This window comes from Takifugu flavidus, chromosome 4, assembly GCF_003711565.1.
Source record: "Takifugu flavidus isolate HTHZ2018 chromosome 4, ASM371156v2, whole genome shotgun sequence".
Classification (NCBI taxonomy): Eukaryota; Metazoa; Chordata; class Actinopteri; order Tetraodontiformes; family Tetraodontidae; genus Takifugu; species Takifugu flavidus.
Genome location: NC_079523.1, coordinates 4,339,606 through 4,367,396, shown reverse-complemented (window position 1 = coordinate 4,367,396; position 27,791 = coordinate 4,339,606). Strand labels below are relative to the sequence as shown.

Genomic DNA, 27,791 nt, shown 5'->3' with positions numbered 1-27,791 from the left:
CTGTCAGTGGGGGGTACGGGTGGGCACTACAGAGGGGTGTATGCCCTACGACGCATCATTTACCTGCCACTTCCTAAACTGGACATAGTTTATAAATATCATCCAGTAGAGCCAAGGGTTGGGATTACAAAAGGCTTCCCACAATCTCCCCATTGTTCACTGGTACCGTTGGTGGACTGACCTCCCAGCTGCCCAGCCATGGTAAGCCTGCATGAGTGGCACTTTATTAAAAATTGTTTTACCAGTGCTTATTTGTGAATCCACTAACCTTGCAGTGATTTTTCCTACACTGATAACCATTCAGCTATGTGCAACGTTTCCTGTAAGGAGTAAATAATGATGCAATGATGGGCTATTTTTCAACCATGTACATTTTCCCAGTTATTGGCTTTAATAAAGTACCTGAAGTTTAAATAAAATCAACCTGTTTTTCTACATTTTTGCCCACCGGACTGTTTTTGACACCAGATTTGCTTAAAGGTGGATCAATTGTATGTCTGCATCATTTGTCCCAAAAGGCCCCCAAGAAAGCCAAGAGGAGGACGGCGGAGGGAGCCAACTCGAACGTGTTCTCCATGTTTGAGCAGGCGCAGATCCAGGAGTTTAAAGAGGTGAGAGCCCCTCGGCTGAATTTTTGTGCTGCTGCGCGTGTTACGCGTTTTTCCATCCACCCGTCCCAGCGTCCTCCGTGGTCCCGCTCATATTCTTCCCTTTATCGCGGCAGTATGTCCACCTGTCTCCGTCCCGGCCTCCTCTCTGGCTGCGGAGAGACATGTGGAATTGCTGGTATGAAATTCAGACGTCCAGCTAGTGTCATCAGAGATTATTAGACTGCAGAGCATGCTGGGTTAAATCCTGGGAGAGGAGGGGGGGGGGGGCACATATAAATACAATTCCAGATGGCCTATAAAGAGAACACATAAATTATGGAGGGAATAATTGTCTTTGTTATCTTAAAATGTGGTCTCTTGTAGGCCTTCACCATCATGGACCAGAACAGAGATGGCTTCATTGACAAGAATGATTTGAGGGACACTTTTGCTGCTCTCGGTCAGTATTTGAGAGCGTTTCTTTTTTTAAAAAAATTGTTTTTCTTTTGGTTTTAAAACATTGATGGCTTGTCTTGTCTGCGTGCCCCAACAGGACGTCTCAATGTCAAACAGGAGGAGCTGGACGAGATGCTGAAGGAGGCTCCTGGTCCCATCAATTTCACAGTCTTCCTAACTATGTTTGGCGAGAAGCTGAAAGGTGAAGCGCATAAATGTGGACTGTAAATACCTGGAAAACTGAAACCGGTTCTTATTCTGCACACGCATGGGTCTGGATCTGACGGGCTTCTTGTATCCAGGTGCTGATCCAGAGGAAACCATTCTCAATGCCTTTAAGGTGTTTGACCCAGAGGGAAAAGGAGTCTTGAGGAAGGACTAGTGAGTGGCTCAGCTCTCTTAAATCATTACACAGTGCTGGATTCTAATAATTAGGATTCTGTTTCTCAGCGTCACACAGATGTTGACAACACAAGCAGATCGGTTCTCTAAAGAAGAGGTACATCATCATCATCATCATCATCCTCATCATCATCCTCATCATCCTCATCATCATCATCTACCAGTTTATTCTTATGTGTGTCCACAAAGAGCTGCTTTAATGCTGACAGACATGTTGTTAAACTCTGTCCCTTTGTCACTGCTCAGATGGATCAGATGTTCACTGCCTTCCCCCCAGATGTGGCTGGAAACCTGGACTACAAGAACCTGGTTCACATCATCACTCACGGAGAGGAAAAAGACCAGGAGTGATTTTATTTTGTGGCTTTTTGTGCCCTGGGGAAGATTCATAATGGAAGCTGGTGTATTTTTGTTGGCTGCATTCTCTCTGCACAGTTCTCACTCCTGAACACAAGAATGTCAGAGCAGAGGTTTCTCCTCCAGGCCTCACAAACGGACGTTCAAGAGCTCAAACACAGCCAACCCTCTTCAACAGCTGATGATACTTTTATACACTCAAAGCTGCTGCAGTCTGAACATGGTGAAATAAAGTTTTGAGAGAAGCCAAACTCGTCTTTGGGGGTTTATTTCTGGAAAGTCTGTCTCACCGGCTCACCTTTTGTATCCAACTTAGGGTGTGAATGCACAGCTGGTGGTCCCCTGTATCCCCCGAGATCAGTTGGAAATATCTGTGACGTTTGTGTGTGTTAATGTGTTTTGCTACTGAAACACATTAACTGGGGGCTTTAGTGAAGAAATGCTCTGCTGTTATTTTGGTCCCTCCATGATGGCAGCACTGTAACTCTAGTCTCTGGGCACAATAGGACGACACTGAGCGGTCCGTCCACGCCACCTGCCAGACCTTGGCTCTGGTAATTAAATCCCTCATTGATCCAACTGGGTTGGGGCCTAAAGTATTGACTGTTAACGTGGGACATTCTGGGAATGGTGAAAAGCTCAGATCAACTGAGGCATTCAGGCTCACATCATTTGTCCTGATTTAACATGGGGAAGGGGTGGGGTGGGGGGGGGGGGGGGGGGGGGGTGCTTGTGGGTGAGTGCTGTATTTTTACAACAATAGTTGAACCTGATGATAAATGTTGGATCTTCTCTGCTTTGGCACCCATTAACCTTTACTATGCAAATGTAGTAGCTTACTGCACGTGTTAGGTGCACGTTACCCCTGAAACCCACTTAATTTAGGAATGGGTGCACTGGTTTCTATTTGGATTGTCCAGTTTGGAACTCAGGTTTAACCAATAGAAGACTGGAAATACATTCAATGTGAAATGATTTATGATCACAGGACATCACACTCATGTTGTTATACGTGTTCTACTCCTGAGAGTGGGTGCTCTGTGGCTGTATATAACATCTTTGACAAACACCGGAACATTGCAACTACTAAACATACTTGAATGAAATCAGCTCTAACATTCCCAACAAAGACATGGAGTCTTCCATTATCACCATTAAACAAGTCTTTGGGGCCTGCCTGTGCCTGACTTATGCTGTCAATAGTCTCCTGCTGACACCTACAAACCTCTATAGCAAATTAACCCCCCAAAAACAGATCTGGCCAGACCAGGGGGCTAAAGAATTCTCCTGCCTTGTCTTGAAGTACACAGAATTATCTGTATATTTTGTATCTCAAGATGGGAAAGATCACATATTCTCTATAGTCCACAGTCAGATTGTTGGAAGTAAAGTTAGATCCATGCTGTTTCCTAGCAACAGATTGTCTGGTACAAACCTTGTGTCCCTGTGATCTCAGCTTTATAAGAGCAAAAACAGGGCTCTGTCACCACACAGGGAAATCTAATGATCTACTTTCAATGAAAACCTTTCTAAAAATGTGTTTTCCTTTATATTTATACATAAATACTGGCACAATTTTCCCTGCTGTTTGTTTAAATGACACTTATATATGTGGAGCAGAAAAGGTTTTCCTAAGAATCCATTTAGACGTAAATAAATGCAGTCAATTAATGTCAGTCAGCTTTCAAAAGTCTTTGTCTTGTCTGAGCAATTACAGCATTAATTAGAAGGAAAAAGCAATAATGGACTTATACATGAAGCAAGCATGGTGGCTGCAGAGCATGAAGTGGGCCTGAGATGAAATAAAGGTCTCAAACTGAAAACTTTGCCTTAAAATACCATTCCTCAACAAGGTGATTCCACCCTCACATTTATAGAGAGGAAGAAACAGTAATGCCTCCCACCAAAACACCCTGTAGAGATTTATTTTTTAAATTAATTTCTGACTGTGCGTCATTCCTGTAATGTAGATGGACCCGGTGAGTCATTCAAATCGGAGTCTTTTTTATATTTTCAGGTATAATTTCTTATTACATGACTGTGGAAAATTGACGCACGAACGCCCCTTAGTGGTCATTCAAACACAGTAATACATGCGATTAACCAATAAAATCGAAATATAAAATCCCCTGTACACCAGAAACGGAAGAATAATAACAGTTTCAGTGATAAACAACTCATAAGCATGTATGTGCTGTGAAAGGCCCCCATCAAATCCTGTAATTTTTCCCTGCGCATCGTGTAAATCCCTGCAGGGTTGTTACAAAAAGGTCAAACCAATATGGCCCTTTATTAATGCGCCGAGGTCGCAGCTATTGCTGCTGACAATGAAATTTCACTGTAATTTAATTACATTTCTATGAACGTTTAGTCTGTATTGGCCATTAAAAAGCAATTGATGATTTTTTTTCCCCCTTTAGTGAGAAAGGCCAGTAATTTCAGGCCAGCGAGCAAAGGTTCATTGCTTTCTGCTTCAATTTACAACCATTTTAAAGTCAGTTCTCATATCTGTAAACCATCACCCGGTTCCCTCAGGACTACGTATTCCCGCTGCTCCATCCTCTGTCGGCCTTGTTGCACCGTCGCTCATTTATTTCCCCTCCGATAACATTTCCTGCCCAACCGGTGAAATTTACAGCACATTTATCATGACCCAGAGCTGACACATCCGTCCTTCCCCAGCATGATCTTGTATTAAAGTTATAACAATCCACTTTGAGTTATTTTGGGGGGGAGGTCCAAAGCCTTTTCCAGCTGTCCTTTCCTTCTCGTCCTCCCTGACAACCTGATTTATATTGAAAAAAATCTTGATATAGTGTAGGTTTAAATTCTTTAAATGCTAAATTTAATAATCACCTTCATGATTTTCTGCCCTTTTCTTCTGCACCACAGAGCTCAGATCTCTTCTGCTCCCCACATTTGTGCTCCTTTTTCTTTTTATTCATTCATGCTCATCCTCACTGTTTTTTACGTCACCATAACATCAGCGTGTTGAGGTTTTGCTGATGTTAGCCTTAATGCTCTCCTCTGCTGGACCATCTTGTGTTCACTTTACCATCATGCATATCGGTCCAGTTAAAGAAAGCCCTTTGCTATGAACTAAATATGTGCTACATGTTACAAATTTTTCAAAAATGCACTATCCCCATCTGTTTAAAAAACAAAAGAAAAATCTTTAGCATTAACAACAATCTATTAAACTAACCAACTTGCATCTGGTCTCAATGTAGTAAAATGCCAAACTAAAAACAACTGTTGCACTTTATTTATTACCAATAATAGGATGCCAAATACTTTGCTGACATAATTTATGAAATGCAGCTGCAACATAATTGAATGATGATGTTGTCCGCCTATAGCCGGCGCTGCTGCAGGCGAATGAGTTTGCAACAGACTGACTTTTATACGGAAAGTCTCTAGAAATATTAGCTACTTGTAGTAGCATCACTTTTGTGAAGCTCTGTAGTGCACGTTTTCAAAAAGCAACGACTTGCTATTTTGCCTGGGTTTTTTTTGCCTTTAACACAAGTGATTGTTTGTGGTCTGTTACATATAATACAATGGCTATTTTTCCGTTTGGGAATAAATTAGTAGCCTACTTTACAGTATTTCTACGCAGAATAAAGTGCGGCGCAGGTTTGTGCAGTTCCGGGCGCTGCCGCTAGGTGTCGCCGGTCCTCGTATGTAGGCAGGCAGGAAGGCAGGGCTGGAAGTGGATGGTAACGCCGGGGGGCAGGAGGGTAGGAGGGTAAGTGTGTGTGCTTGTAAGTGTGTTTGGGGTTGGTCGAGCCAGCACGGGAACTTGAAAACTTGATCACCGTCAACGAGGGAGATCTGAGGTTAGAGTTTGGCGACCGGGGAGCTAAACCAGCTGCTGCTGCTGCGGTCGACGGAGACGTTCTGGTCCGGCTCCTTGAAACGATTTCCGGCCAACATGGATGATTTAGGTAAGTTCGCCCGCCGTGAACGCAACACTTCCACGGCGCGGGAGTGTTTTAGCGCAGCGTGGCGACCCCGGCCGCGGAGCGAGTTCGCCCCAGTGATCGCCTTTGTGTTGATTTTAGTCACAAATGCGCTTTTTTGGGCGCACTCGGAACGGGAAGGTGAAGTTAAACAGGTTCTACTGAGACCACCGCGACATTACTTGTCCCGAAAGGCCCCGCGGATTGACGAAATCACCGGATTCCGACTCGTCGCCGTAATTAGCCCAATTAATGCTTTTCCTGACGAAATTAGCCAATCAAATTTGGCTGGAAAAGCACGGAAACACCTCGGTTGGTCAGCGGTGGGCAACGAGAACGCCTCATAGTTCCTATACGCCAATTAACGGAACACAATAGGCTGGAGCAGGGCTCCTTTAACTTTTTCATGCTCAAAAGTAGTACATTTATACAGATTTCACCACCAGTTATTACTCACCCATGCTCCTCTGCAGTTCCCATTACCTGGGGGTGATGCAGGTTGAGTAGTGCTAGCTAATTGCATCCTCTGTAATCCCATTTAACGCCTCCATTCCACTTATCTCGTCCTGAAATCCAGCTTTGGCTGATGGTCACAGGGCTGTATGAACCCAGAAGAGCTGCTCTGTCTCTTTGAATTAGGACACAGTTGGTGACAGGAGAAAATGTACCGCTTGAGGGCAGGTTGTGATGACACGGAGGGTTTGGAGAGCTCAGCGCAATGTCACCGATGCACTCAAAGAACCCAGTCCTCCTCTTTTAACAGTCTCCTCCTGAAGTTTATAACTGCATGCATCACTTTTTGTGTGTTGACATCAGTGTGGCAGGTTCTCCAGACATCCCAGCGTTGGCAGGTGTGCAGCTTCATTACGAACTGGGTTGTATCTTGCAGGGTTTTGTAAAGATTCGTATTGTTTGCGCCCATTTCTGACAGTTTTAAAAGGCTTTGACTTTCACCCTAGCAACTGTTCAGTTATGTTTAGCATCTGTGTGTGCGTGCGTGTGTGTGTGAGACAGCGTCAGGTTCATTGGAGGCCAAAAAAACAAGCTTCATAAACCCAGAAATGATGAATATCTAAAAGCCTTCGGAGCTCCAGCTCTGTTAGCAGCAGGTGGACGCAGAGATAAAACCCCTATGTGTCCCCCTCCGTGTGTGTTATATCATTCTCATACCAGACAGGAGGGATCTCCAGCTGATTCCTCGCTGCGTATTAAAGGGACACATTAAAACGTAATTTCATACTCGTTTAATCCACAGTGGGAGACCTGGATTTGTGGCCATTTTTCCAGAATCCGAGGCCGCAGCGAGGACGTTGCGCCTGTGAGGGTGCGGACGCACCGAGAATGTTGGTTATTATATATCCAGTCAACATTTATGGAGCCCCTTCTCAGCTTTCGTGGGCCAGGGGTTTTCTTAAAGTAGCTGCTTAAAAAAAGCCCGTTGCACAAGCCCGTGTTATTACCGTGTTGTGCAGTTGTAAAAATCTGTCATTTTAGCCGGGACTTGTATTGATGTTTGTGTGAAAGAGAAAGTGTCTTCCAGTTAGAGGAGGATCCATGGTGTGTGTCTGCTCATGTGCTATCGCTAATGCATTAATGCATTAATGCATTAATGCATTAGCGATAGCACAATATTTCCAAAAATGCTGCGTGAATCCACCGAATCATATGGCAGAGCGCCCCCACCCTCATAGGGTGTGTTGTTGTTGGTGATGTTGGTGTGGGAGTCTTAAACCTCAGCTGCGCCTCCCAGGAATCTCCGCCCGGAGAAGTGAGGCACTTAAGGAAGCCCTCCACCTCAGACCCCCCCCGCCCCCCCGAGAGGATAACAAAAACCTCCGTGTATTTTTAGCAGAGGAGTCCTGACACGCTGAGCCAGCAACACCTAGAAACCCTCCACTGGCCGGCAGATATCTCTCCTCTTCTCTCTCCATCAAGCGCCCGCCGCCACCGGCAGGTTCCTCTCCTTTAGAGTGGGGGGGCTGTTTTCCCCAGTTGTGTACACGCTCAATTTGCCGGCGCTTTCTTCCGGACCGGACCGGCGCTCCTCGCATGCGGGGCATCGGAGTGGAACAGCGCCACATGCACATCTTTGTGCCGCAGCCAGAGTGTATCCTCCTTTAACAAGGCACAGCCCAGGCGTCTCTCTCCCCCCCCCCCCCCAACCCACCATTTGGTGGTAAACTGCCAAAAAAGCTGCAGGCTGCAATCTATTTACACTGGATTTGCAGGGGGGGGGCAGATTGGACTTGGCAATTCCAGCCAGTGGTAACATTTTCCGGTGTAATGGTTAGCGCGTTTGTTCTCGGTTAAGGTGTGTTCTGCAGCAAACTTTGATCGACCCCTCCCACCGGTTATCAGGGCTGCCGGGGACTTCTTTTCGCTCCACTGATCTGGGCCTGCTCCAACAAGACATGAATGTCAAACACTTCCCGCAAAGTTAACTCCGCTTTACGGACTCTGAGCCTCAGTTCCTGCCAGTGTTTGATGCTGATTTCTACAAATATCAGACCTGTTTTCCGCTTTCTCCCCCCCCCCCCCCCCATTTCTGCCTTTGTAGCATCATTTGAAGTGGAGTGATCCCCTCTGGTCCTGTCAGCATCTGTTAGAAATGGAACCCTTGGAGTGGGTGCGTGGGTGTGTTTTTTTGAGTTCTGATGTTCACTGCATATGCAACCGTGTCTAAATTTAGCCTGAGTTATTGTTCGCGTACTAGAAACATCAGTGCTGACAGGTAATGTGAGTATTTGTCATGTTCTCTATTTAACTGTAAAAGGAATGTTAGTGTCTCTCTGGCCATTTTCTAACAGTTCCCCTTTTTTAGTCACATAGCTGCTTCGATAAATAGTTTCATCTCTTAGAAATGCATATATATCAGAAAAAAGGATGTAATAACACTGCTGCGTGCTGAGAGCATGTATGATTCACGGTAATTACAGTATATACTCTGCAACTATGCTGAAGTTTGGCCTGCAGCGCCTCTTTCATATTTTCTGCGGCATTTATCTTGCTAACTAAATCCTTCTGAGCATCACACGTGCATTATACTTTAAAGACTACAGCGGCAGAACCCCGTCCGATTGGTCAAATGCCTGCGATGATATGCAGATGTATGGCAAAGGTCCATGTAATATTTATTGTGATATGTATCTTTCACGTGTTCGTACTGTGATTATGCTGCACTGCTACATGCTAATTAGCTTCATTCTCACATACGTGGAAGCATCTGTTCTACTGACACAGGTTACTTTTGGTTCTTTTGTAGCAGGAACTGAAAGCCACCCTTGTGTTGCTCACAAATTGCTCGATGCATCATTTTTAGCCTTTATCAAATTTGTTTAATAGCGCACTGTATGTAATTAAGGCTTTGATGAGGAATGCATATGGAAAAACGAGGCCATACTCCCTCCAGTGGGGAGCACAGACCCCTAAAGCTTCCTGGTGAACGTTCCGAGGTGGAACTGCAGCCCCCTGCAGCTCGGGGATAACTCAACAATAAATGTCAGCTCCCTCGTGGCTGCACATGCATCCAGAGTCTTTGTAGCGTCTCAAAGAGGGAGCGAATTTCTTGTATCTCCTCCAGCACTCGTCCATCTGTTAGACTTTAAACAGCGAACGCTGCGGGGCTCTGAAACATATGGTGTTGACGCTCACGCACGCCATCTCATCCCCTGGTGCACGCACCCCATCAGAAGCCACTAGTGTGAACAGACAGCACAGAGGGGAAGCTGACTAAACAGTGACGGCCCCACGCTCGGGCGCTCTGCCTTCTCTCATGGGCGAAACCCTCCGCGACAGCATCCTGCCGGCCGGATGGGTTGTGCTGCTACTGAGCTGCGGTTTGTGTCGAAGCTGCCAAAAAACACAAAAGTTAGACCCATGAGAATTGCAATAAAATGGGATTTTTGGTTCGGCGCGTGTGCCAGTCATGTTTTTGCTGGCTGATGCATGTTTAACGACAGGAAGTGCCCTCTGTGACTTCTGTGTTCTTCTTCTGTGTAGATGTCCCCCCCAACCATCAGAGTAGCTTGTTAAGACACCACAAACATCACTTTTGTCATAGGAACTTGTGCACATGGTGTGTTCTTTTTTTTGATGAGGGGGTCTGTTTTGCTTTTTGTCATATTTTTTTCCTGCATTTATTTTGTGGGCTTCATTTTAAGAAGAAATTAAGATTTAATGGAGTTTTTTTTCCAGCTTTTCCATTTAAATTAAGGCGCTCTGGTGGTATAAATTCAAGAATTTTGGGTGCAAGTCTTTGCTCCTGTACATTCTGGTGCCTTGAATGGTTCTATTTCAGATGACCTCCATTCCAGCAGCACTGTTTTGAGAGTAAACAACCTTCCGGAGGGATGTTTGGTCCATTGAAGTCACCTCATGACCCCTTTTTGATGCACCCGGCTATTTGTGTCACCCAACGTCGAGCTCAGCAGATGAAGATCTACATCTGTAACAGCTTTAGGCAGCAGCCCACGCATATTAGAGTGTCCCGACGCTAAAATACAACACGTGCCCGTGTTCCAAACCTGTATGTGGAGATGAAAGGAGCCATTGTTGACTGAAAGTGGCACTTATGATGGTTGCTTAGGGCAACTCCAGGCTTCTTTTGCTCCCAAACTGGCCAAATCATAGCTGCAACATTAAGAAATCATCACATTCTTCCTTTTGTTCACATTTCAGTTTAAATTTAGGAGAAACGTTTGTGCAGCCCGTGTAAATGCTGTACTTTTGTTTAATGTAGCGCCCAAATACGGCGGTTCTTGGAAAGCAACTACAATGAAGAGAATTGAGTTAGCATGTGAGCAGGGGTGTGTGTGTGTGTGTGTGTCGGTGGGGGGGGTGTGACTTCACTGATGTGGTTTATTAGAGAGAATCATTCAGCAGCCAAGGAAGCAACTGTAGCTAAAGACAGCTTTGGGTCACCAGGGTACCTCTACGGAGAAGTACTGGGAGCTTTTTTGATTTAAACAGAGAAGATCTTTCAACCACGACCACCTGAGTCACCATTTCTCCATGGAACCATTTGGCCTGTGATGTTGAGCTCATCAACCCTCTCCCACATCCTCTTTTGTGTGAAGTCGCCCCGGCGGAGGGTCACAAAGAGCAGCTTGTTTCTAGCGCCGTGACCTACTTCAACCCATAAAACAGAGAGAATCAGCAGAATCAGGGGAAACCATCGACCGGCCTCTCCGGCCCTCACACATAGGATGTGGTTTTAGCACCTAAGTGGCACACAAGTTAAAGATCTTTTTTGAAAGTTAATCATTTGGGTAAAACCAGTTTGTTTTTGGTTCAAAACATTAGTGACCATCGGTGGCGTGGGTTATTATTTAATATCAGAAGTAATTTCCCAGCATGTGTAGGCTCTGTAGCTCTCCTCAGAAGTGTGAGAGAACTGCTGAGCGAGGGCTGAAATGCTTTCACAACTGGTGGGAGCACACGGATCCTTAAAATAACCACAGGGCCGACAGGATAAGCCACAGCAAAACCTTTGCACCCACAAAATATTGCAGGTTTCCTCTTTAGGACTTTCACCGTGGGCAGTGGGAAAGACGAGACGTGAGGGGAAGCAGCGTGGGAAGAGGGTGGCGACTTTGCCATCTCACTGTTTTCTGGGGTGTTTGTCAGCTGGTGTTTACGCATTTGAAATCCTTTAATGGATGTTTGCGGTTATTTTGCCTAGAAAACATGGAAAAGAATACAAATTTAAAAGTGATCTGACTCCGTACCATTGTTTGATTCACCTCCATCTCTGTAAATTCAGCCTCACACCTGTAAATGTGGAAGAAGAAACCATTTAAAGTGAGATTAATGTCTTCTAGATTATAAATTACTCTTCAATTCAAGCCTGTTGAGGGATTATTGGCTCAGTCTGCAACATGAGGAGGGTATATTAGCCCCACTTGATGGCTGCACGCTTCAGTTTCTATTTGTGTTTGAGGTCAAACTTTCATTACTATATAGAAAATGTGTTATCTTGAGAGGAAATGAATGTTGATGAGACCACAGGTCTGCAACTGCTATTCTTTAACTGATCCTCCATCCTCGTTAGAAGCCTTTTGGGTTCCAGTGCTTATTAAAAATGGATAACCCCTAATGACTAATGAAATAAGATTGAGGCATTGCTTAATTTAGTTCAGATTAGGGAAATGACTCTCCTGTCTGGAGATCAAAGGTAAGGTTTTCTAATGAGCATCGTCCTAACGAGGGATAAATAAACGTGACTCATTAGCAGCCTCACATGCAGGTTCCTCATTCTGCCTGTTTGGTGTGTGAAGAAAGACTGTTAACTCATAAAGATCTAATTAATGAAGGGTTTAAATGGAATGTGTAGATGATTTACCTCTTTTTTTTGCCCTCCATTTTGCTTTGGTCTTGATCTGGAAACTGCTGACAGGAAGTGACGGTGGGGAACGTTCAACGAAGGCAGTAATTAAAGTCAGAAGGATGAGCTCATGCACCAACAACCTAACCACCAGCAGAGCCTCCACCTCAGGACGCTGCTGCTATTTAGGTTTTCATCGATTTGACGTAACTTTATGATGGCAAATGTGAATTTCTACGTTTGTGCGTCCTTAATCCCAATTCACATCCCATTTCAGACGTCTGAACAGTAGTCGTAATCGTTTTTGTGTGGAGCAAAGGATGCTGGGTAAGCGCTTTTATTTTGCGAGTTAATTGCAGGGGTTGTTTGTGGTTCCATCTCTCTTTTAATAGCATCTGTGGTTGTGGAGCTCCATTGTTCCTGACAGCCAGCACGGGTCAATAATGCTCATGTAACGGTCTACAGTACACACTATAGACTGTTTGGGTGGTCTGAAATGTTCTGCTGTTGCTGGGATGTATGACCATCCATCAGGCGCTGAATGTCTCCTCACCCCCAGGTCAGGGTCAGACATAAATGTATTTATAGTGGGCCCAGACGCCTCGCTGTGTCTCTGGTATGTGCGCAGTGTAGCCGAGAGGCACCTGTGTGCGTCGCTGGGCTCCCAGTCGTACCTGTGTGTTTGCGGTGTCATTTCATTCAGTGTGCCCATCCAAGCGCTCCAAATCAAAACCAGCACAGCTCGCCTGCTGTAGAACACCATCCCACGGGGGGAGGAAAGAGCACGGATGGGTCCACGTTGTCCTTGAGCGGAGGGATTCATCATCTCGGTGATGATCTGTCAGCTTGCATAAATGTGAAAGTCCCCTTGTTTTGTGTGGCTGCTCAGGCAGGATGATAGTGGAGGGCTGGTTTTTTTTTTGCGGTTTTTTTCTTTACATATTTTCTTGAACCTTCAGATTTTTTTCACTTTATCGGCCTCTGTCTTATCACTCTGTCCGATCCAGCTGGTGCAGCACATATTTCTCTTCTTCTCTTTTTGTTTATCTTGGGTTTTCAAGACGAGCTGTAGCACGTTAGGAATTCACATCAGCAAGCTTGCACCTTTCAGAACCTTTCAGAACATTTCAGAAAGCGAGGGGGGGGAGGTCTGAGCCTCGAGAGATGCAGGGCATTGGTGTGGGTACAGAGCAGGGCATGTGTGCTGCACTGACCGTATGACTACTGATATACATTCGGTTTGCGTCAACTCGTATTTTGGTCAATGTCTAGGCATGTAGGGAGCATGCAGATAAAGCCTGCTCTGTAGGCTGAACCAGGCTTTAGGAGAAAGGGGCCAGGAGCTACCTTTTAATGTGCGACTCAACAGCACCCCCTTCAGGCCACTGAAGGATCTACAGTCACTCCTCATAAGCAGCTACCAGCACGAATAAACAGCTGTGATTTGATTGTCTTGTAATTGCAAGAGTGACTTTAAACAATGGCCCTGTCTCTAGTCCATCCAAATGTTTCTTTGATTTGCTCCTGCTTTACCACCGTCTCCTCTGTTTGCTGCCTCACTCTTCATGTTTACATGTTTTCCCTGCGTACCCCCTCCTTAGAATTCCATTTTGCGTCAAGGTTTTAATCCCTTCCTCTGCCGCCACAGTCCTCAAGCCCCGTTTCTCTCTCTCTCTCACTCTTTCGTGTAATAAGCCACATGTGGAGCGGCGTTGGTGTAATTAAAATGCACACCATTCATCAGGGAGGAAGGGAGGCTCCTTAATCTGCATCAACCCACATTCTTGCCTCAGAGGATTTGCCTGCTGCTCCACACATACACACAACTCCTGGTTTCACTCGCCATCTCTCTCGTCACTCCCAGTGCCATTCCTTGCCGTCAAGCTGTGCGCTGCCATGTCAGATTTAGCGCTGGTGACATGGAATCCAAAAGAATGCTGGTGCTTTTTTACTGGTTTACAAGGGGGTAAATGAAGATATTGTGAATGTGGAATGAATTTGTGATCCTCTTTTTTTTTGTCTTGTTCCACATTCGTTCCATAACGATACACTTCAAATGTACTTTTAAACCTCTTGCTTCTCTTTCCTATTCAGATAAACACTTGGACGACTCTTCTAAGTTCCTCATTTCATTGTAGTTCCATTTTTGGTCAGTGGGGAGCTAGTCTGTGCTCTGAACAGTCTTGTCATGGTATGTTCCCTTGGCAGGGGAAGCTGACACACCTCTGTGTGTTTATGAAGCCTGCGGATGGGCCACAGCATGCCGAGCACGCAGCTTCAGCCCTTGATGGTGCTAAATTCTGTATTTTAATTGCAGCTCATGCTGACTCTGATGTTTTCGGAGGACTTCAACTTCAACAGAGTACTTTAAGTTTGATTTTGATGCAAAAAATCTCAAATTTTAAGCCTATCCTGCAGATTTCAGCGTATGTAACGCAGCTTAGCTGGTGGAGTTCTATTCTGAAGCTGCAGATTCTTTATAACGGGGTTAAAGCCAGTTCACTTCAAGAAGTCATTTGATTAAAATCTCTTGTGTAAACCATCTGGACTAACATCTGTTGACTGAGGTCTCCACCAGCTGCAGTAATGCTTTGTTCTGACAGATATGAGGCAGAGATGTGCCAACATTTGATTCATGGGCTCTTTCAGAGAAGCATCTGATGAAATCTGTGTGTTAGCGACGCCACTTTTGTGACCTCGGCAAGGAACTCTTTAAAGTGTCATCTGCAAAAATCATAGTCGTCGGTGTGACAGGCTGTTCGCATTACAGTCTAATTAAACGCACTCGACACAAACTGTCGACTCTGAATTTTCTAAAAGCACTTTTCACCCCGTGACGCTGTGCTGTGGACGCCCTTATGGTGGGAATTGTTGCACAGTAAAATTCACAGCTTGTCCCTTTTTAAACAGGAAACTTTGGTGTGTGTTCACAATTTTGGTAACTTCCCCTTCTCCCGGAATGGAACAGATACTGTTATTCTGAATGTACCTGGCAGTTTTGGAGTGCTGTTCTGTAAATGGCATTCTGCGCCGTATCTGTCCCGACACAATGAAGCTCTGTGGAATGTGTTTGGGCTTCTCTGTCCAGCTCACCATCACAAGCATGTCAATCACGCTTTCTATGTCCGTGCGACGTTTGATCGGGTGGATCAGGTGTTGATCCCCGTGCCTGGTGGGAAATGTTGCAGGCAAACGTTACGCCATTCATCATTTATTGTGTTAGCGGTGTGTTTGCTGACAGACAGTGTGGAGGAGGAGCGTTTGGTACCTTTATATACCTTTGTGATACCACTCCCTCCGTGGGGCATGCCTCAGTCGATGAAAGCGTCATTGCTCTCGACTTTCCTCATTTCTGTGTCGCTTACATCTCCTGTATCGTGGTCAGAGCGCCCCAGGAGGATCCTCCTTCATTCATCGTTTGCGTGAGTTAAGATCTTTTCCTCTAGCTCTTTTCCTCCCTCTCCACACCCTCAAATCACATTTCTGCTGTTCTATAGACAGTCAACGGTTGTACCCCCAGCCTCTTACCCCCCTCCTCTGCTGATGGTAGAGTTAAGAAAAGCAGTTCCTGCCCAGCAGATAGTTTTGCTTTTCCTCTTCCTTTACTCATTTTTCCATCTCCCACTTATCTCCTTTCTTTCTAAGGGTTACCTCTGACCCTCATATTAACTTAGCTCTACATGCTTCCTGGCTTTTCAGATTTCCAGTTTTTTTTCACAATATTTTAAGGTGAATTAATTTAACAACGTTCGGAAACCCTTCCTTGAAATTCAAAATTCTGTTTTGATCCTATCAAGGTTTCTTCCCTGTTTTATGAATTATGTGCTGGGGAATTAACAATGTCTAAGCAGTTATTTCTTTTCAGTAACCCTAGCAGTCTACCTGTCATATTGTCCTTGAGCAAGATGCCAAACCTTAAATTATTTGAGGGTCAGTGTCCTCGTTGTGTAATTATGTCTGTAAGGGAGTGACTGCCACTGCTCTGGGCATTGCTGTCAACGGTTGTAGAGATCTGTGGTGTAAACGGTGTTCTGTGATTTTAGGAAGGCTGGAGGGTTCATATATAATAGAATAAGCTGATTCTCTGCCTTACATTACCAGATACAGTTCTCACAGAAGTTTAATAAATTGAAGGTTTTGTTGTTTTAGGTTTGAAACCCTGCAGGAGAAACTAAAAACTGCTGTGGTGAGTGAGCATGCAAATAGACGCGCAGGTACTCAGAGTCTGTGTTCTTCACTGAATCCCCCTTAATATGGTGAGCCCACTACCTTCTGCATTGGACCTCTATATTAACGGTTGTTTTTGGCCTGTGATCCTTCGGAAATGGTAATTGTTGGTGTTTGAACAGTAAACGCGAGCATGCGTGACCTATTTGCGTACCAGAGTGGCTGTTAGTCCGAAGACGTGTTAGACTGTGCAGACGAGGGTCAATGATTAACCAAAGGAGTGGCCGTGACGACCTGCATGATTCAACTTTTTCGACTGTTGTCGTGGTTGCGAAATGAGCTGTAATGGTTTAATCCGTGTGTGACTGGCGATGAGTTGCATGTGTGCGGTGCTGTTTGGCAGATACGTCTGACACTGACAGGGGTCCAACTGGTCCTCTAAAATGTCCCCAAATGTCTCCAGTAAATGTTTTTAATATTGTAGTGTTGGAAGGGACACAGTAAAATACCTGACAGTGTTATGTCCAGTTTAATGGTTTGTTTTACATGTACTTTATGCTCAACTTGACTTTTATGATAGGTTATTTCATCGTTTCCCAGGAACCAGAAACAAACCCATCCTGAATCCCTTTAGTTGGTTTCATTTGTGGGTGTAAGGGTCAACTTCTTTGCTTTTAGAGTTATTAAAAGTAAAATTATATTTGCATTATGAAAATATGCAGTTACTTTGTCAGCATTGTGGTGGGTGTATTTTCTGGAAATGTATCAAATGAAATAAATGATCTAAAATTAGACCGTGCGCTTCGAGTACTATACAGTGTGTTTAGATTTTTAAAAAATGACCTGCTACAAAGTATTTCACTCTGATCTGTCTTGTTATGGTCATGTTAGAATCGCCATGACGATTCAAATATGTGAAGTCTTTGTTTTATGTTTCCGTAGACGCTTTGTTGGCTGACCTTGAGTCCACCACCTCGCACATTTCCAAGCGTCCACTCTTCCTGTCTGACGACGCTGCGTACTCCTTCCCCGTTGGAGGTCAAACCCAGCAGGACATCTCCCCGCTGGCTTCCTCTGAACAGAACGGGCTCGATGAATCAGAGGTAAATCTGCAGGTTTTGTTAGGACAAGCTTTATTTAACCAGGTGAAAACCTTGTTGGGATTAAAACCATCTTGTTGAGATTAAAACCGGCTTGAGTTACCAAGAGTGAGGAGGATGACACAGCTGCACACTCGCATCCTCCTGTACAGCTACACAGACTGAACATAACTTACCACCTTCTGTTTCTCAGTCATTCAGCTCAGCTCAGAAAAGTCCCTGGTCTAGAGAGAGCAGCAGTCCACCGCAACCCATCGGTGAAGAAGACCACGTATACAGGTTATAAATAAATGACAAAACTCAGCCTCAGCTGCACCAAATATAGATATTTCATTAAAGGATAAACAATTGGCCTGCTTCACTGACCAGTAAAGTAGAGTTTTTGACTCATCTGTGAGCCAGTAATCTAACAAATTCCATGTTTACCCATAGAGCCTTTTAGTTGCTTTGAAATATTGATGTCGTCTATCTAAACTCTGTACAGTTTCCCCAATAAACAGAAGAATAGCGACTCTGGCGCCGTTGCCATGAACTCGTCGTTGGGTAGCAACCTGTCTGAGCTAGACCGCCTGCTGCTGGAGCTCAACGCTGTCCAGCAAAGCACCCCTGCCTTTGCCACAGAAGGTGCACGCCGTTTTACCATCACTACTGTAAATATATCTTCACCTGATGTGCAGTGAATGGTGCAGTGATGGAAGGAATGTGTGTTTTGTAACAGAAGAAGCAGCTCCTCCACTGCCTTCGAGCAGCATCATCCACCAGATCCAGGAGAATGGCGTTTCTTTTGCAGGCAAGACGGCGCCACCCACACTAGAGAAGCCCAAACGTGGAGTAGCAGGCCGAGTTACCGAGGACGCACGGCCAAGTGTAGAGAGCCTTTTGGATGAGCTTGAAAGTTCTGTTCCCTCACCAATGTAAGCAGCAAGTCCCTTAATAAGGACCTTCACATTAACATCTGCCAGTGGTGTCCATAAAGGTAGTTTGGGTATCCGCTCCTCTTATTTTAGACCTCCACCGTTGGCTGTGCTGGACGGACAAGCAGATGCACCAGAGGAAACTTCCACGCAGCAACAGGCCAGAATGTCTGCCTCCTCTGCCACACGAGAGCTGGATGAGCTCATGGCGTCCCTGTCTGACTTCAAAGTCCAGAGTAACGTGAGTAGCTTTCAGTGAAGCAGTCACATCGATATACCTGTGATGGGTCGTATTAAACTCAACCTGCTTTTATTTTTGAAATAGCAACTAATTCCCATGAAATGCAAAGACGTTTGGGTAAAGCTGTGCCATGCATGGCTTAATTATAGTTATACAGTTTTGCACCATCAGCACGCATTTACATCTATATTTGCAACATCAAATAGAATATATATATATTTTTTTATCTCTAAAACATGTTAAATCATATCTAGTAGTACTAACTTGCGTCCAACTTGCATTTTCAAATTTCCCCTTGTATTTTAGGCACCTTGAGAAGTATTAGGCTCAAGTTGTCGTAGACTCCTGCTATTATTTGCGTGTAACAAAACCCTCGGGACGTCTCCTCAAAGTGTCTCTTTCTCTTCTCTCTGCTACTGTTTGTCTTGTCTTCCTTTGGATTTTGTATCTTTACATTACACAAACCATTCAGTCTGGTTCTCAGTTGTCAGTCAATCAGGACTCTGTGGAGTTCTCCAGTTTACCAGTTGACCAAGCACCAACTATCCCGTCAACAGAGCCTAATAAAGCTTTAGAGAATACTCCCATCAGTGCCTCCCTTCCTTTGGAACTCCACATAGATGAAGATGGCTGTTCAGCACTCAAATCAAGTAGTTCCTCCGTAGAGGTTACATCATCCAGGAGTTTTCAGCACTCAGAGTTGCATAAAGTAGATGACGGCAGAAGTGTTGTCTCTGAGGTTTTCCATGTGGAAAGCTTCAGTGTGTCTCACACTATAAAGCCACCTTGTCACTCAATTAGCACTGAAGAGGGCTCTACTACGGTACCCAAACCTTCCAGTCCAGTGCTTACTCCAAAGAGCCCCAGTCCAATTCCCAAAGACATCAGTCCAGTTCCAGCCTCAGATGTCCGGAGTTCCGTAACCATACCAAACAATGCTGGTCCAGACACGGTTCCCAAGAGTGCCAGTCCAGTGCCACTACCAAGACTATCAAGTCCAGTTCCAAAGATTTCTGATCCAGTGTCGATACCAAATGTCTCAAATTCAGCATTTGAACCCAACGATCCTAGTCCAGAAACACTGACTAAGAATACTGGGCCAGTTCTGCAACCAAGGCCCCCGAGTCCTGTAGCTGATCCCAACAGTGAACCTGTAGTCAGAAGTCCAGCTATGGTCACCAGAAAAACATACACATTCACAGGCATCAACAGTCCCACGGCGTCACCTGTTCAGCCGGTGGTTGTACGTTCAAAAAGCCCCACTTCCCCTCCTTCATACAAGCAGGGAAGTGAGGTTTTAGACCTAACATGGCCACGCAGGGATCCATTATTGGATCAAGCCTTAGGCAAACTTCTAAGCGCTGATTCCACAAGCTTGAGTGAGAACCAGCCACCTGTCTCTGTGATCTCTGGCGATGAAGACAGAGCTTGGGATGAGGAAGACGGATTTTATCCTGATTTCAGTCGCGAAGGAACCCTGACACCCATGACAGAGTCCAGCTGGATGGATGAGTGTTTCACCCCCTCCACCTGTCCCGGAACACCAGACGCAACACTGGATTTGCCAATGCAGCAGCCCTCCGCCGTCGAGCGACTCACGGCCTCTGGCCAAGTAGGACAATCGCTTTGACTCTCCCAAAATAAGCCTTGACATAAAGTTGGAGGCTCTCGCACCTACTTTGGCCTTTCCATTATTAGTCCATCTAGCTCAAATATTACCCACCTCTGACTCTTTATATAATTTGGTCCACCATTGTGCATCTCAAGTTACTGAACAAGCTTAATTTGGGAGAGTGGCCCATAGCCATGCACACAGATGTGTCCGAAAACACAATGCCTTTGAAATCGAGGGCTTCCTCTGTGTTTGCGGTGTGTTGCATGATGTGTTATTGCACAGCAGTTGCATAATTGCTCCCCCGTTGCTGATGTCGAAAGCTTTGCAGGAAAGATTTGCTGATACTTGCCTCAGATGAGATTGCTCTGTACTAGTCACGGGGGCCTGGTCTGTCATGTTTGCCAAAACTATTGAATTGGATGCTATCCCCTCAAAAAAAAATCACTATTTATGTCGGGACATTGTGACGGTGGTTTTTGCTAATGCACACATCTGGCATGACTGTATCTTCTGTACAAGCAAAGGATGTTGCCCCTTCAGTCTTTGTCTTTGGCACACACTCGTCTGAGAGCATTTTTTGGATTTCCCGTGTTTGTGTTCAGTTATTCAGCATGCCCAGACATCGGAGTAGCTTGAAGTGGACTTGATGAGAGCTGTAATGGAAAGTTGTGAAATGTTTTGCCAGTAAATAGAATGACCAGCCTCACAGAGCTGCACAGTATTTCCATGAAGGTATTTGCTGGCGCCCGTTCTTGGGGATTTTGATTGAGGCCTGTTGTCTTGGGTCTGTTTTGCTTGTGCTTCTGAGGCATCACGGACTTTTCTGGCGAATGACTCAACCCCAGCTTCCAACGCCTCCGTATATCATCTACTTTCCAGCTTAAGTCAGTTATCCGCCGTACCAAAGAAACCTCGAACGTGCATCCGATGTACAGAGAGGGAATGTTGCGACGTAAAATGGGGCCGATCATTGTGAATAAGAGCAACTCGCAAGACCGACTCATCGAGGAACTGCAGGGGAAGCTGGGAATTGGACGAACGGAGCTAAACGCGCGGCGTAAGCGAAAGCCAGAGGACTGGCTGACAGAGGGGGTCATCGTTGTGTCCAATCCACAGCGAAAACGAGAAGAAGGTGCCGACACTGCTGTGGCTAAGGTAGACTAGAGAAGTGCACCCCGGGAGCCCCGCCGTATTTGAACATTTTCAAAACTTTCTTTTCCTTCATTCTAACCTCTGTTTTCCTATATTATCTGTCTCCTCTCGTCTCTTTGCTGTGTCCTCTGTTCATTCTTTCCCTAGATTGTTCTCCCTCCAGAATCTCCTGTCCCTCAGAGAAAAATCCTCCCTGCTCCACAGTCTCCCCCACCCCCCAAAAAGCCACCCCCGATCAAGCAGACCCCTCCGCCACTACCTCCTCCCCCTCTGACCCCTCCCCCTCCTCGTGAACCTTCACCTCCACCACCACCCATGGAGCCCACGCCTCCTCCCAGGGAACCCACACCTCCACCTGCCCAGCCCTCTCCATCACCTAGTCCCGCTCCCAAGCCCATCACCCCACCTCCGCCTCCTAAGGTCTTTGTATCAGTGGGTTGTCAGACCGAGTTTGATCCCTCCTTCCCACCACTGCAGGCACGGTTCAGCTTTCCTCCTTATTAGTCTCGTACACACATGTTAAACTGTTGTTTGAGTGTGACGATGGGAATGCAAATCCCAGCAGGCCCCTTTCCGTCATATGAAAGGTACTTTGTCTTGTCGTCGGCTCTATTTTCGATTTTCTTCTGTTGCTACCGAGTTTAGCAAGTAGCCCCTTTGTCCGGGATCCAGTCTGTTCTAGTTATGAGCGATGCTGACATTTAGACTTCAGGGAATGAGCCCCCTTGCTAAATCTGACATGTGATGGCGCCGAGGACTGTGCGTTCAGAGGGCAGCGGAGAATTTAGGAGCTTAGAGGCAAGAGAAGCATAACCCCCATGCTCCTTTCACACTAACTGTCCTGTCATGCTCAGGAATGAGAGGCTTCCAGTGCTACTGAAATGTGATCTGCCACGCGACAGCACATTTACCACTGCAATTATAGCTCCTCCCAGTGGACTGGATGTTTTTTGAGTACGAGTCACCTTTACAACTCTGTTGCACCATGGACTTTGGGGAGAAAATATTTCCTGGATTTCTGTGAGGACCTGGTGCTCTCTTCCTGTGGTTAGCTTTAGCCAGCCAGCTCTGCTATTCAGCACTATCAAGTCCTTGAACCATTAGAATGATTTTGAAGCTGTTATTTCAGATGGCTCCATAAAGTTGCTTTAAAAGATTAGAGGTCAGTAGATATGTCATTAAAAGTAAAACAACACTTGCTTGTGATTTAAGAACTCAATGACAAACTTCTCTAATATATTGGCTCTAGGAGGTCTGTTCTGGTCTTCTCCCAGCCTTCATCTGTCTGCATCTTGTACTGATGACACTGTGGTCCTTTTTTCTCTCCATCAGATCCAGTCCCAGGGAAAAGTCTCCCCCACTGGTCCTCCAAAACCATCGAACAAACTGGATAACATGCTAGGAAGCCTGCAGTCAGATCTCAATAGACTTGGAGTCCAGACTGTTGCTAAAGGAGTCTGTGGAGCATGCAAGAAACCCATCGTTGGACAGGTGAAATTTTGAAACCGAAGTCTACCACTGGCATCATTTTAGATCAAGCATTCCAGCTCATTTGTGCAAACCAGCATGATTTTTTCCAATTTGGACTTAATAAACTGACTCATTGTATCTTGATGAGCAGCAGCTTACGTTAGAGGATCACCCAAGAGTTCTGCACGCGATAACATGCTCTGTCTCCAAAACAGGTGGTGACTGCCATGGGCAGAACGTGGCACCCCGAGCACTTTGTTTGCACCCACTGTCAGGAGGAGATCGGCTCCAAGAACTTCTTTGAGCGGGACGGGCAGCCATACTGCGAGAAGGACTACCACAACCTGTTTTCACCCCGGTGCCACTACTGTAATGGGCCTATACTGGATGTTAGTAATGCACACTAACGCCAGCATCCTCATACACTTATATACCGTGGGGAATGTTTATTTATTCATAACCTATAAACCCTTAATGGAAAAATCACTGTTCATTTGTTAAGCAGACTTTGGCAATCAAATTAGCAGTCGTCTCGTGTTCAATCATGCCCCATTACTCGCCGTTGTTGTCCTTTCTCATGTGTGAACACTCAGCATTATCATCACAGGCACCTGTAGACGTTAACACACACCAGAACCAAATGGGGCACGTCCTGCATCCACCTATAGAGAGAAAACCTGTGTGGGCATTGCTCTCTTGTTCACCATTTGTTTCTGAGTCTTTCTTTATAATTGTTAAGAAATGTTATATATAGCTGCTGGATTGTTTTAAAATTAAAATCGTTCCATTCCTCTTGGAATTTTAGATCTGAATTGGTGCACTGCGCCGCCTGGTGGCAGGAACAAGAATCGCTTGTAACATTTAAAAAGGAGGAGGGGTGTTGAAGAAAATCTATGGTGCAAGCATGGATATCCTGATTGTTTTAGTTAATTTTATGTGAGCAGCACAAATTTGTGCCTGTAATCACTAAACGTTCAGTTAGTGTTGCTTAGGAAAACTATCAGGGCTGAAAAACATGATGTCACAGCATTCCAGTACCTCCCCCGCAACCTCTGCAGATCTTGTCTGCCCTCTCCTGGTTTCTGACTTTAATCTGTTAATGAACATCAGGGAAGAAATGAACTCTTTCTCACACATCTTTTTGGATTGCTCTGGTTTCACAGAAAGTCGTGACTGCTCTGGACAAGACGTGGCATCCAGAACACTTTTTCTGTGCTCAGTGTGGATCCTTTTTTGGAGTAGAAGGTACGGACCCAAACAGAACTGTGACTGAAATGTGTTGGCGCGTTGTGTGTTTATTGGGTAGTAGAGCATACATGTTTGCTGGGCTGAGTTGGTTGCTTCATACTAAACGAGCCTTTTTGTGTCTGTTGACCTGAAGGGTTCCATGAGAAGGATGGAAAGGCGTACTGCAGAAAGGACTACTTTGACATGTTTGCCCCTAAATGTGGCGGCTGTGCCCGCGCCATCCTGGAGAACTACATCTCTGCTCTCAACTCACTGTGGCATCCCGAATGCTTCGTCTGCAGGGTGAGCCGCTCGGATCTGCCACTAATGCACCGGCACTCCTTCCTTAACCCATCGCCATGAATTCTGCAACTTTTTCTGATTCTTTTAGGAGTGTTTCACACCATTCATCAACGGCAGCTTCTTTGATCACGATGGCCAGCCCTATTGCGAGTCGCACTACCACGAGCAGCGCGGCTCCCTGTGCTCCGGCTGCCAGAAGCCCATCACAGGCCGCTGCATCACAGCCATGGGCAAGAAGTTCCACCCCGAACACTTTGTGTGTGCTTTCTGCCTCAAGCAGCTGAACAAAGGCACATTTAAGGAGCAGAATGATAAGCCCTACTGCCAGAGCTGCTTTGTTAAACTCTTCAGCTAGGCGGTGTCTTTGTGTGTGTGTGTGTGTGTGTGTGTGTGTGTGTTTTTTCTTAATGTGGGATCCTCACAAGGGATGTCAGTTCCGTTCGGGCCAACATTTTGAGTCCCATAATGTTGTCATTAAATTCTGTGGTGGAGACTTAAGTCAACGGTCGGTTAGGCTGAAGCTGCACAAATAAATGGCCGTCAGTCGGAAAGGCGCCACAGAAAAGCCACAGAGTCTGTTTTAGTGTGTATGTAGCAATCAATCACCCGCAGAATCCATATTACCTGTCCCTCTCATGCTGCCAAAAGTGAACAGGTCCTGAAGACGGTATCTGAGCAGCAGATTGTGGGTGCGTCCTCTGGAGCTGTTCCAGAATGGTATTTGTGATGTGGTGTGCTCATTGTGACTCCATGTTAGTGCCATCAGTTGTCAGTGGTGTAGTGGATCAGTATACTTTTTGGACTTCATATTTTCCATTAAAGCTGTTTGCAAGTGCTTGACCGAGCACAACATTTTTAAATATATTTGATCACGCGCATCAGAACACGACAAGGCAACGGTATCATGATACAGTCATGTCAAAAATAGACCGCGATCGCGGATTTGTGGGCGGTTGAGCCATCATTCAACTCGTTGAAAAACCCGAGACCATCAGAGATGTTTTGTGAAGCCCTGGTCTCCTCCCTGATCGTGAATAATTGGTGGTAAATGCCTCCAGAGTGCATGTTCACCCAGTGTGTCAGTGGGGTTTTAATCCTGTCCTCTCCACCCTCTGCTAGACTTCTGAGTTTTATTTGGAGTTTCCTTCTTATATTGAACACAACTTGTAGCCCCTGTGTGTGAGCATTTCTAAGCATAAGGGTCACATGGAGCCCTGTTCTTACTGCCCCATCACAGGGCGAAACCCTGCAGCAAATGGTGGTTTATGCAGATATGAGACGGGTGCTTGATTGCATGGACCATGGAGAGTTGACTTGGACAGTTTTACAGTGTCAGATGTGCCGTGCTTGGCCTGAAAAATATGTATTTTTCTATTTTTGGAAACTATCGTGGCACCAACAACCAAGAGAACGTACGTGCACACAGGCACACCGGCGCAGCAGGCCGGCCTCTGGACGGGTCTGTCCCGAGGCGCATTTCTCTGTGGTTCAGATGTTATCTACTGCTTATTTTTCTACTTGCACCATGAAAGGTTCTCAGAGTAGGTTACATTCACCATTCACGCCATTGATTTTGTTTTTCCTGTTGCAGTGATCTTTTTTTCTGCTACACATTTGAATAATTCGGTAATGGTGAAAACGATTTATATATGAATTAAATGTACCGGCGATCCCGAGAGTTAAAGCCCACAGGAATTTTATTATCCTACTGCTGTGTTCCAACACAATATATTAATGCACAATAAACTGCATTTTTCTTTCTTTTGTGAATTTATGTACATATTACAACTGATTGGAGGCTTAAAATCGTTTAACTCTGTTGACAGAAATATACGTTAATGCTCATTACTATGCAAAAAGAGGTGCTAATGGCACCTTCCCATTTTAGGAATTCAACTCAGAGAAAGTATTTAAAAGGTTTGATTCTTCACTCCTGCTGGGTGTGTTGGCTGGTCAGAAATCATCTTTAAACAAACCTGGTGTCAAACTTCTGTCCAAATCTTCGTAGTGACTGATTTTTACCTTAACTGGAGTTGCTTTTGTGATTTGTCAGGTTGAATTTTTGATCACTCGGTGTGCCGGGACTGATCGGTGTCCACAGAAGTTTTCCTCTAGTGCCAAACGTGTCAGTGCAATAAGGTCTTATACACTGTGGAGTTTGCTACGTGCATCGTGACTCCAGACACAAACGTTTACACTGTATTAGACAAGCCAAGGAAGAACTACACTCAGCAGACAGAACAGCATCAGATTAACAGGACGTAGCAATTTTGACCCATGTTTAACTGCTCAAAGATTTGCTTTAATAGAATATAAAATAAGAATTTAATAACTAAACCTTGCTTTATAAATGGAGACGTTTCTGTGACCATTTACCATTTAAATATGAGCCATGTTTTGTTTATTTTGGTGTAAACCTGGATATCTTAATTGCTGCAAATAAATACTTTATTTCTGGCATTCATCAAATGTGGTCTTTTAATATTTATTTTGCAATTGACATCTGTGCTTATCCAAAAATAAGATTATTGACTTGGAAAAATGTTTAGCAGAATGGACAATTTACAAAATCAGATCATTTAAACAACTGCATGAATATACTACCCCTCACAAACCTCCGAGACGTAAGAAACATACAGGAAGAGATAATGAACCTAATCGGATTACCTCTCACAAGCAGCTCATTACAATTATAACAGCATTCAGAAATCACAAAACAGCAAAGTACTTTTACCATTGCGTTGCATAGACTTTTAATATTCTATAATGTATTAAATGCTCTTGGAAATCACATAAAAAAGGCACCAGAAAAGGTTGCAAGGCTGCTGCCAGCAGCACCAGCTGAACTCCATTCACTTCTACCAGAGAGTTAAGTAACACTGAAGTGCAAAACTGTTTGGTCTTTGGATTCATTAGCAATACATCCCAGAAACACAAAGGCAGGACAACACATCTCTCTGGTAGGGAGGGATTAACACCCGAAGTCTGTATCTTGTCAGGATTCTGAGCCTTTGAACGAGCACAGGAAGATCTGGATGGCTGTCGAGAATCTCCAAGATTTCCAGATCCTGTAGTTGGTGAAGGTCTAAGAAGTTTTTTTCGGGGACGTGTGCAAAGCGAATCGCGAGCCTTTTGAGCTTCGGAAACAGTTTTGGGATCTGAGATACATTGACTCCCAGGTGTGAAGGCCAGGTGTCCAAGTGCAGACGCTGTAAATTCGGTGTCTGTGCTGCTACAGCTGCCATGTCCTCTAGGGAAAACTTTGATATACGCAGTGTCAGATCCATCAACGTGGCTGGAATGGAGGCCACATATTCCTTTACAAGTGGACCCTCAACAATGACCAACGTGGACAGTTCATGAAGGTCGCTCAGCCATTTACTCATGACACTCTGAGGCCGATTTCCTGGCCTTTCCTGAGGCCCATCCTTGTTGTACATTGTTAAACGTTTCAGTTTCGGCATCAGTTTCATTGCATTCTCTGGTAATGGATAACTCATGGCAAAAAGTTCC

At 45.1% G+C, this 27,791-nt stretch overlaps 3 protein-coding genes and 1 long non-coding RNA gene across 6 annotated transcripts; 3 read left to right on the top strand and 1 right to left on the bottom strand.

The window, feature by feature from the left end:
* Positions 1-46: 46 nt before the first annotated feature.
* myl2a (myosin, light chain 2a, regulatory, cardiac, slow) lies at positions 47-2,056 on the top strand. The gene is made up of 7 exons (XM_057030360.1): positions 47-201; positions 519-611; positions 975-1,050; positions 1,144-1,248; positions 1,349-1,427; positions 1,497-1,545; positions 1,695-2,056. The coding sequence occupies exons 1-7, from the start codon at positions 199-201 to the stop codon at positions 1,797-1,799; spliced, it is 510 nt and encodes a 169-aa protein (XP_056886340.1). The 5' UTR covers positions 47-198; the 3' UTR covers positions 1,800-2,056.
* LOC130524331 (uncharacterized) lies at positions 369-6,948 on the bottom strand. The gene is made up of 2 exons (XR_008950103.1): positions 6,225-6,948; positions 369-760 (listed from the first exon to the last, which is right to left on the bottom strand). It is a non-coding gene; the product is annotated as an uncharacterized LOC130524331 (long non-coding RNA).
* LOC130524326 (paxillin-like) lies at positions 5,523-26,747 on the top strand. 3 transcript variants are annotated; one of them, XM_057030357.1, is made up of 11 exons: positions 5,525-5,752; positions 17,199-17,359; positions 17,550-17,635; positions 17,841-17,980; positions 18,075-18,270; positions 18,364-18,511; positions 22,611-22,769; positions 22,964-23,137; positions 23,912-23,993; positions 24,130-24,278; positions 24,367-26,747. In XM_057030357.1, exons 1-11 carry the CDS (start codon positions 5,740-5,742, stop codon positions 24,631-24,633), a joined length of 1,575 nt encoding a protein of 524 aa, XP_056886337.1. In that variant the 5' UTR covers positions 5,525-5,739; the 3' UTR covers positions 24,634-26,747. The 3 variants fall into 3 exon arrangements, with proteins under 3 accessions (XP_056886335.1, XP_056886337.1, XP_056886336.1); XM_057030355.1 differs by lacking the exons at positions 22,611-22,769; positions 22,964-23,137; positions 23,912-23,993; positions 24,130-24,278; positions 24,367-26,747 and adding an exon at positions 18,984-20,177 and having other exon boundaries at positions 5,523-5,752; XM_057030356.1 differs by lacking the exons at positions 5,525-5,752; positions 22,611-22,769; positions 22,964-23,137; ... (1 more) ...; positions 24,130-24,278; positions 24,367-26,747 and adding exons at positions 15,330-15,511; positions 18,984-20,177.
* On the top strand, positions 21,054-21,782 carry LOC130524328 (uncharacterized). Its single transcript, XM_057030359.1, has 2 exons — positions 21,054-21,281; positions 21,426-21,782. Exons 1-2 carry the CDS (start codon positions 21,054-21,056, stop codon positions 21,780-21,782), a joined length of 585 nt encoding a protein of 194 aa, XP_056886339.1.
* Positions 26,748-27,791: the final 1,044 nt, after the last annotated feature.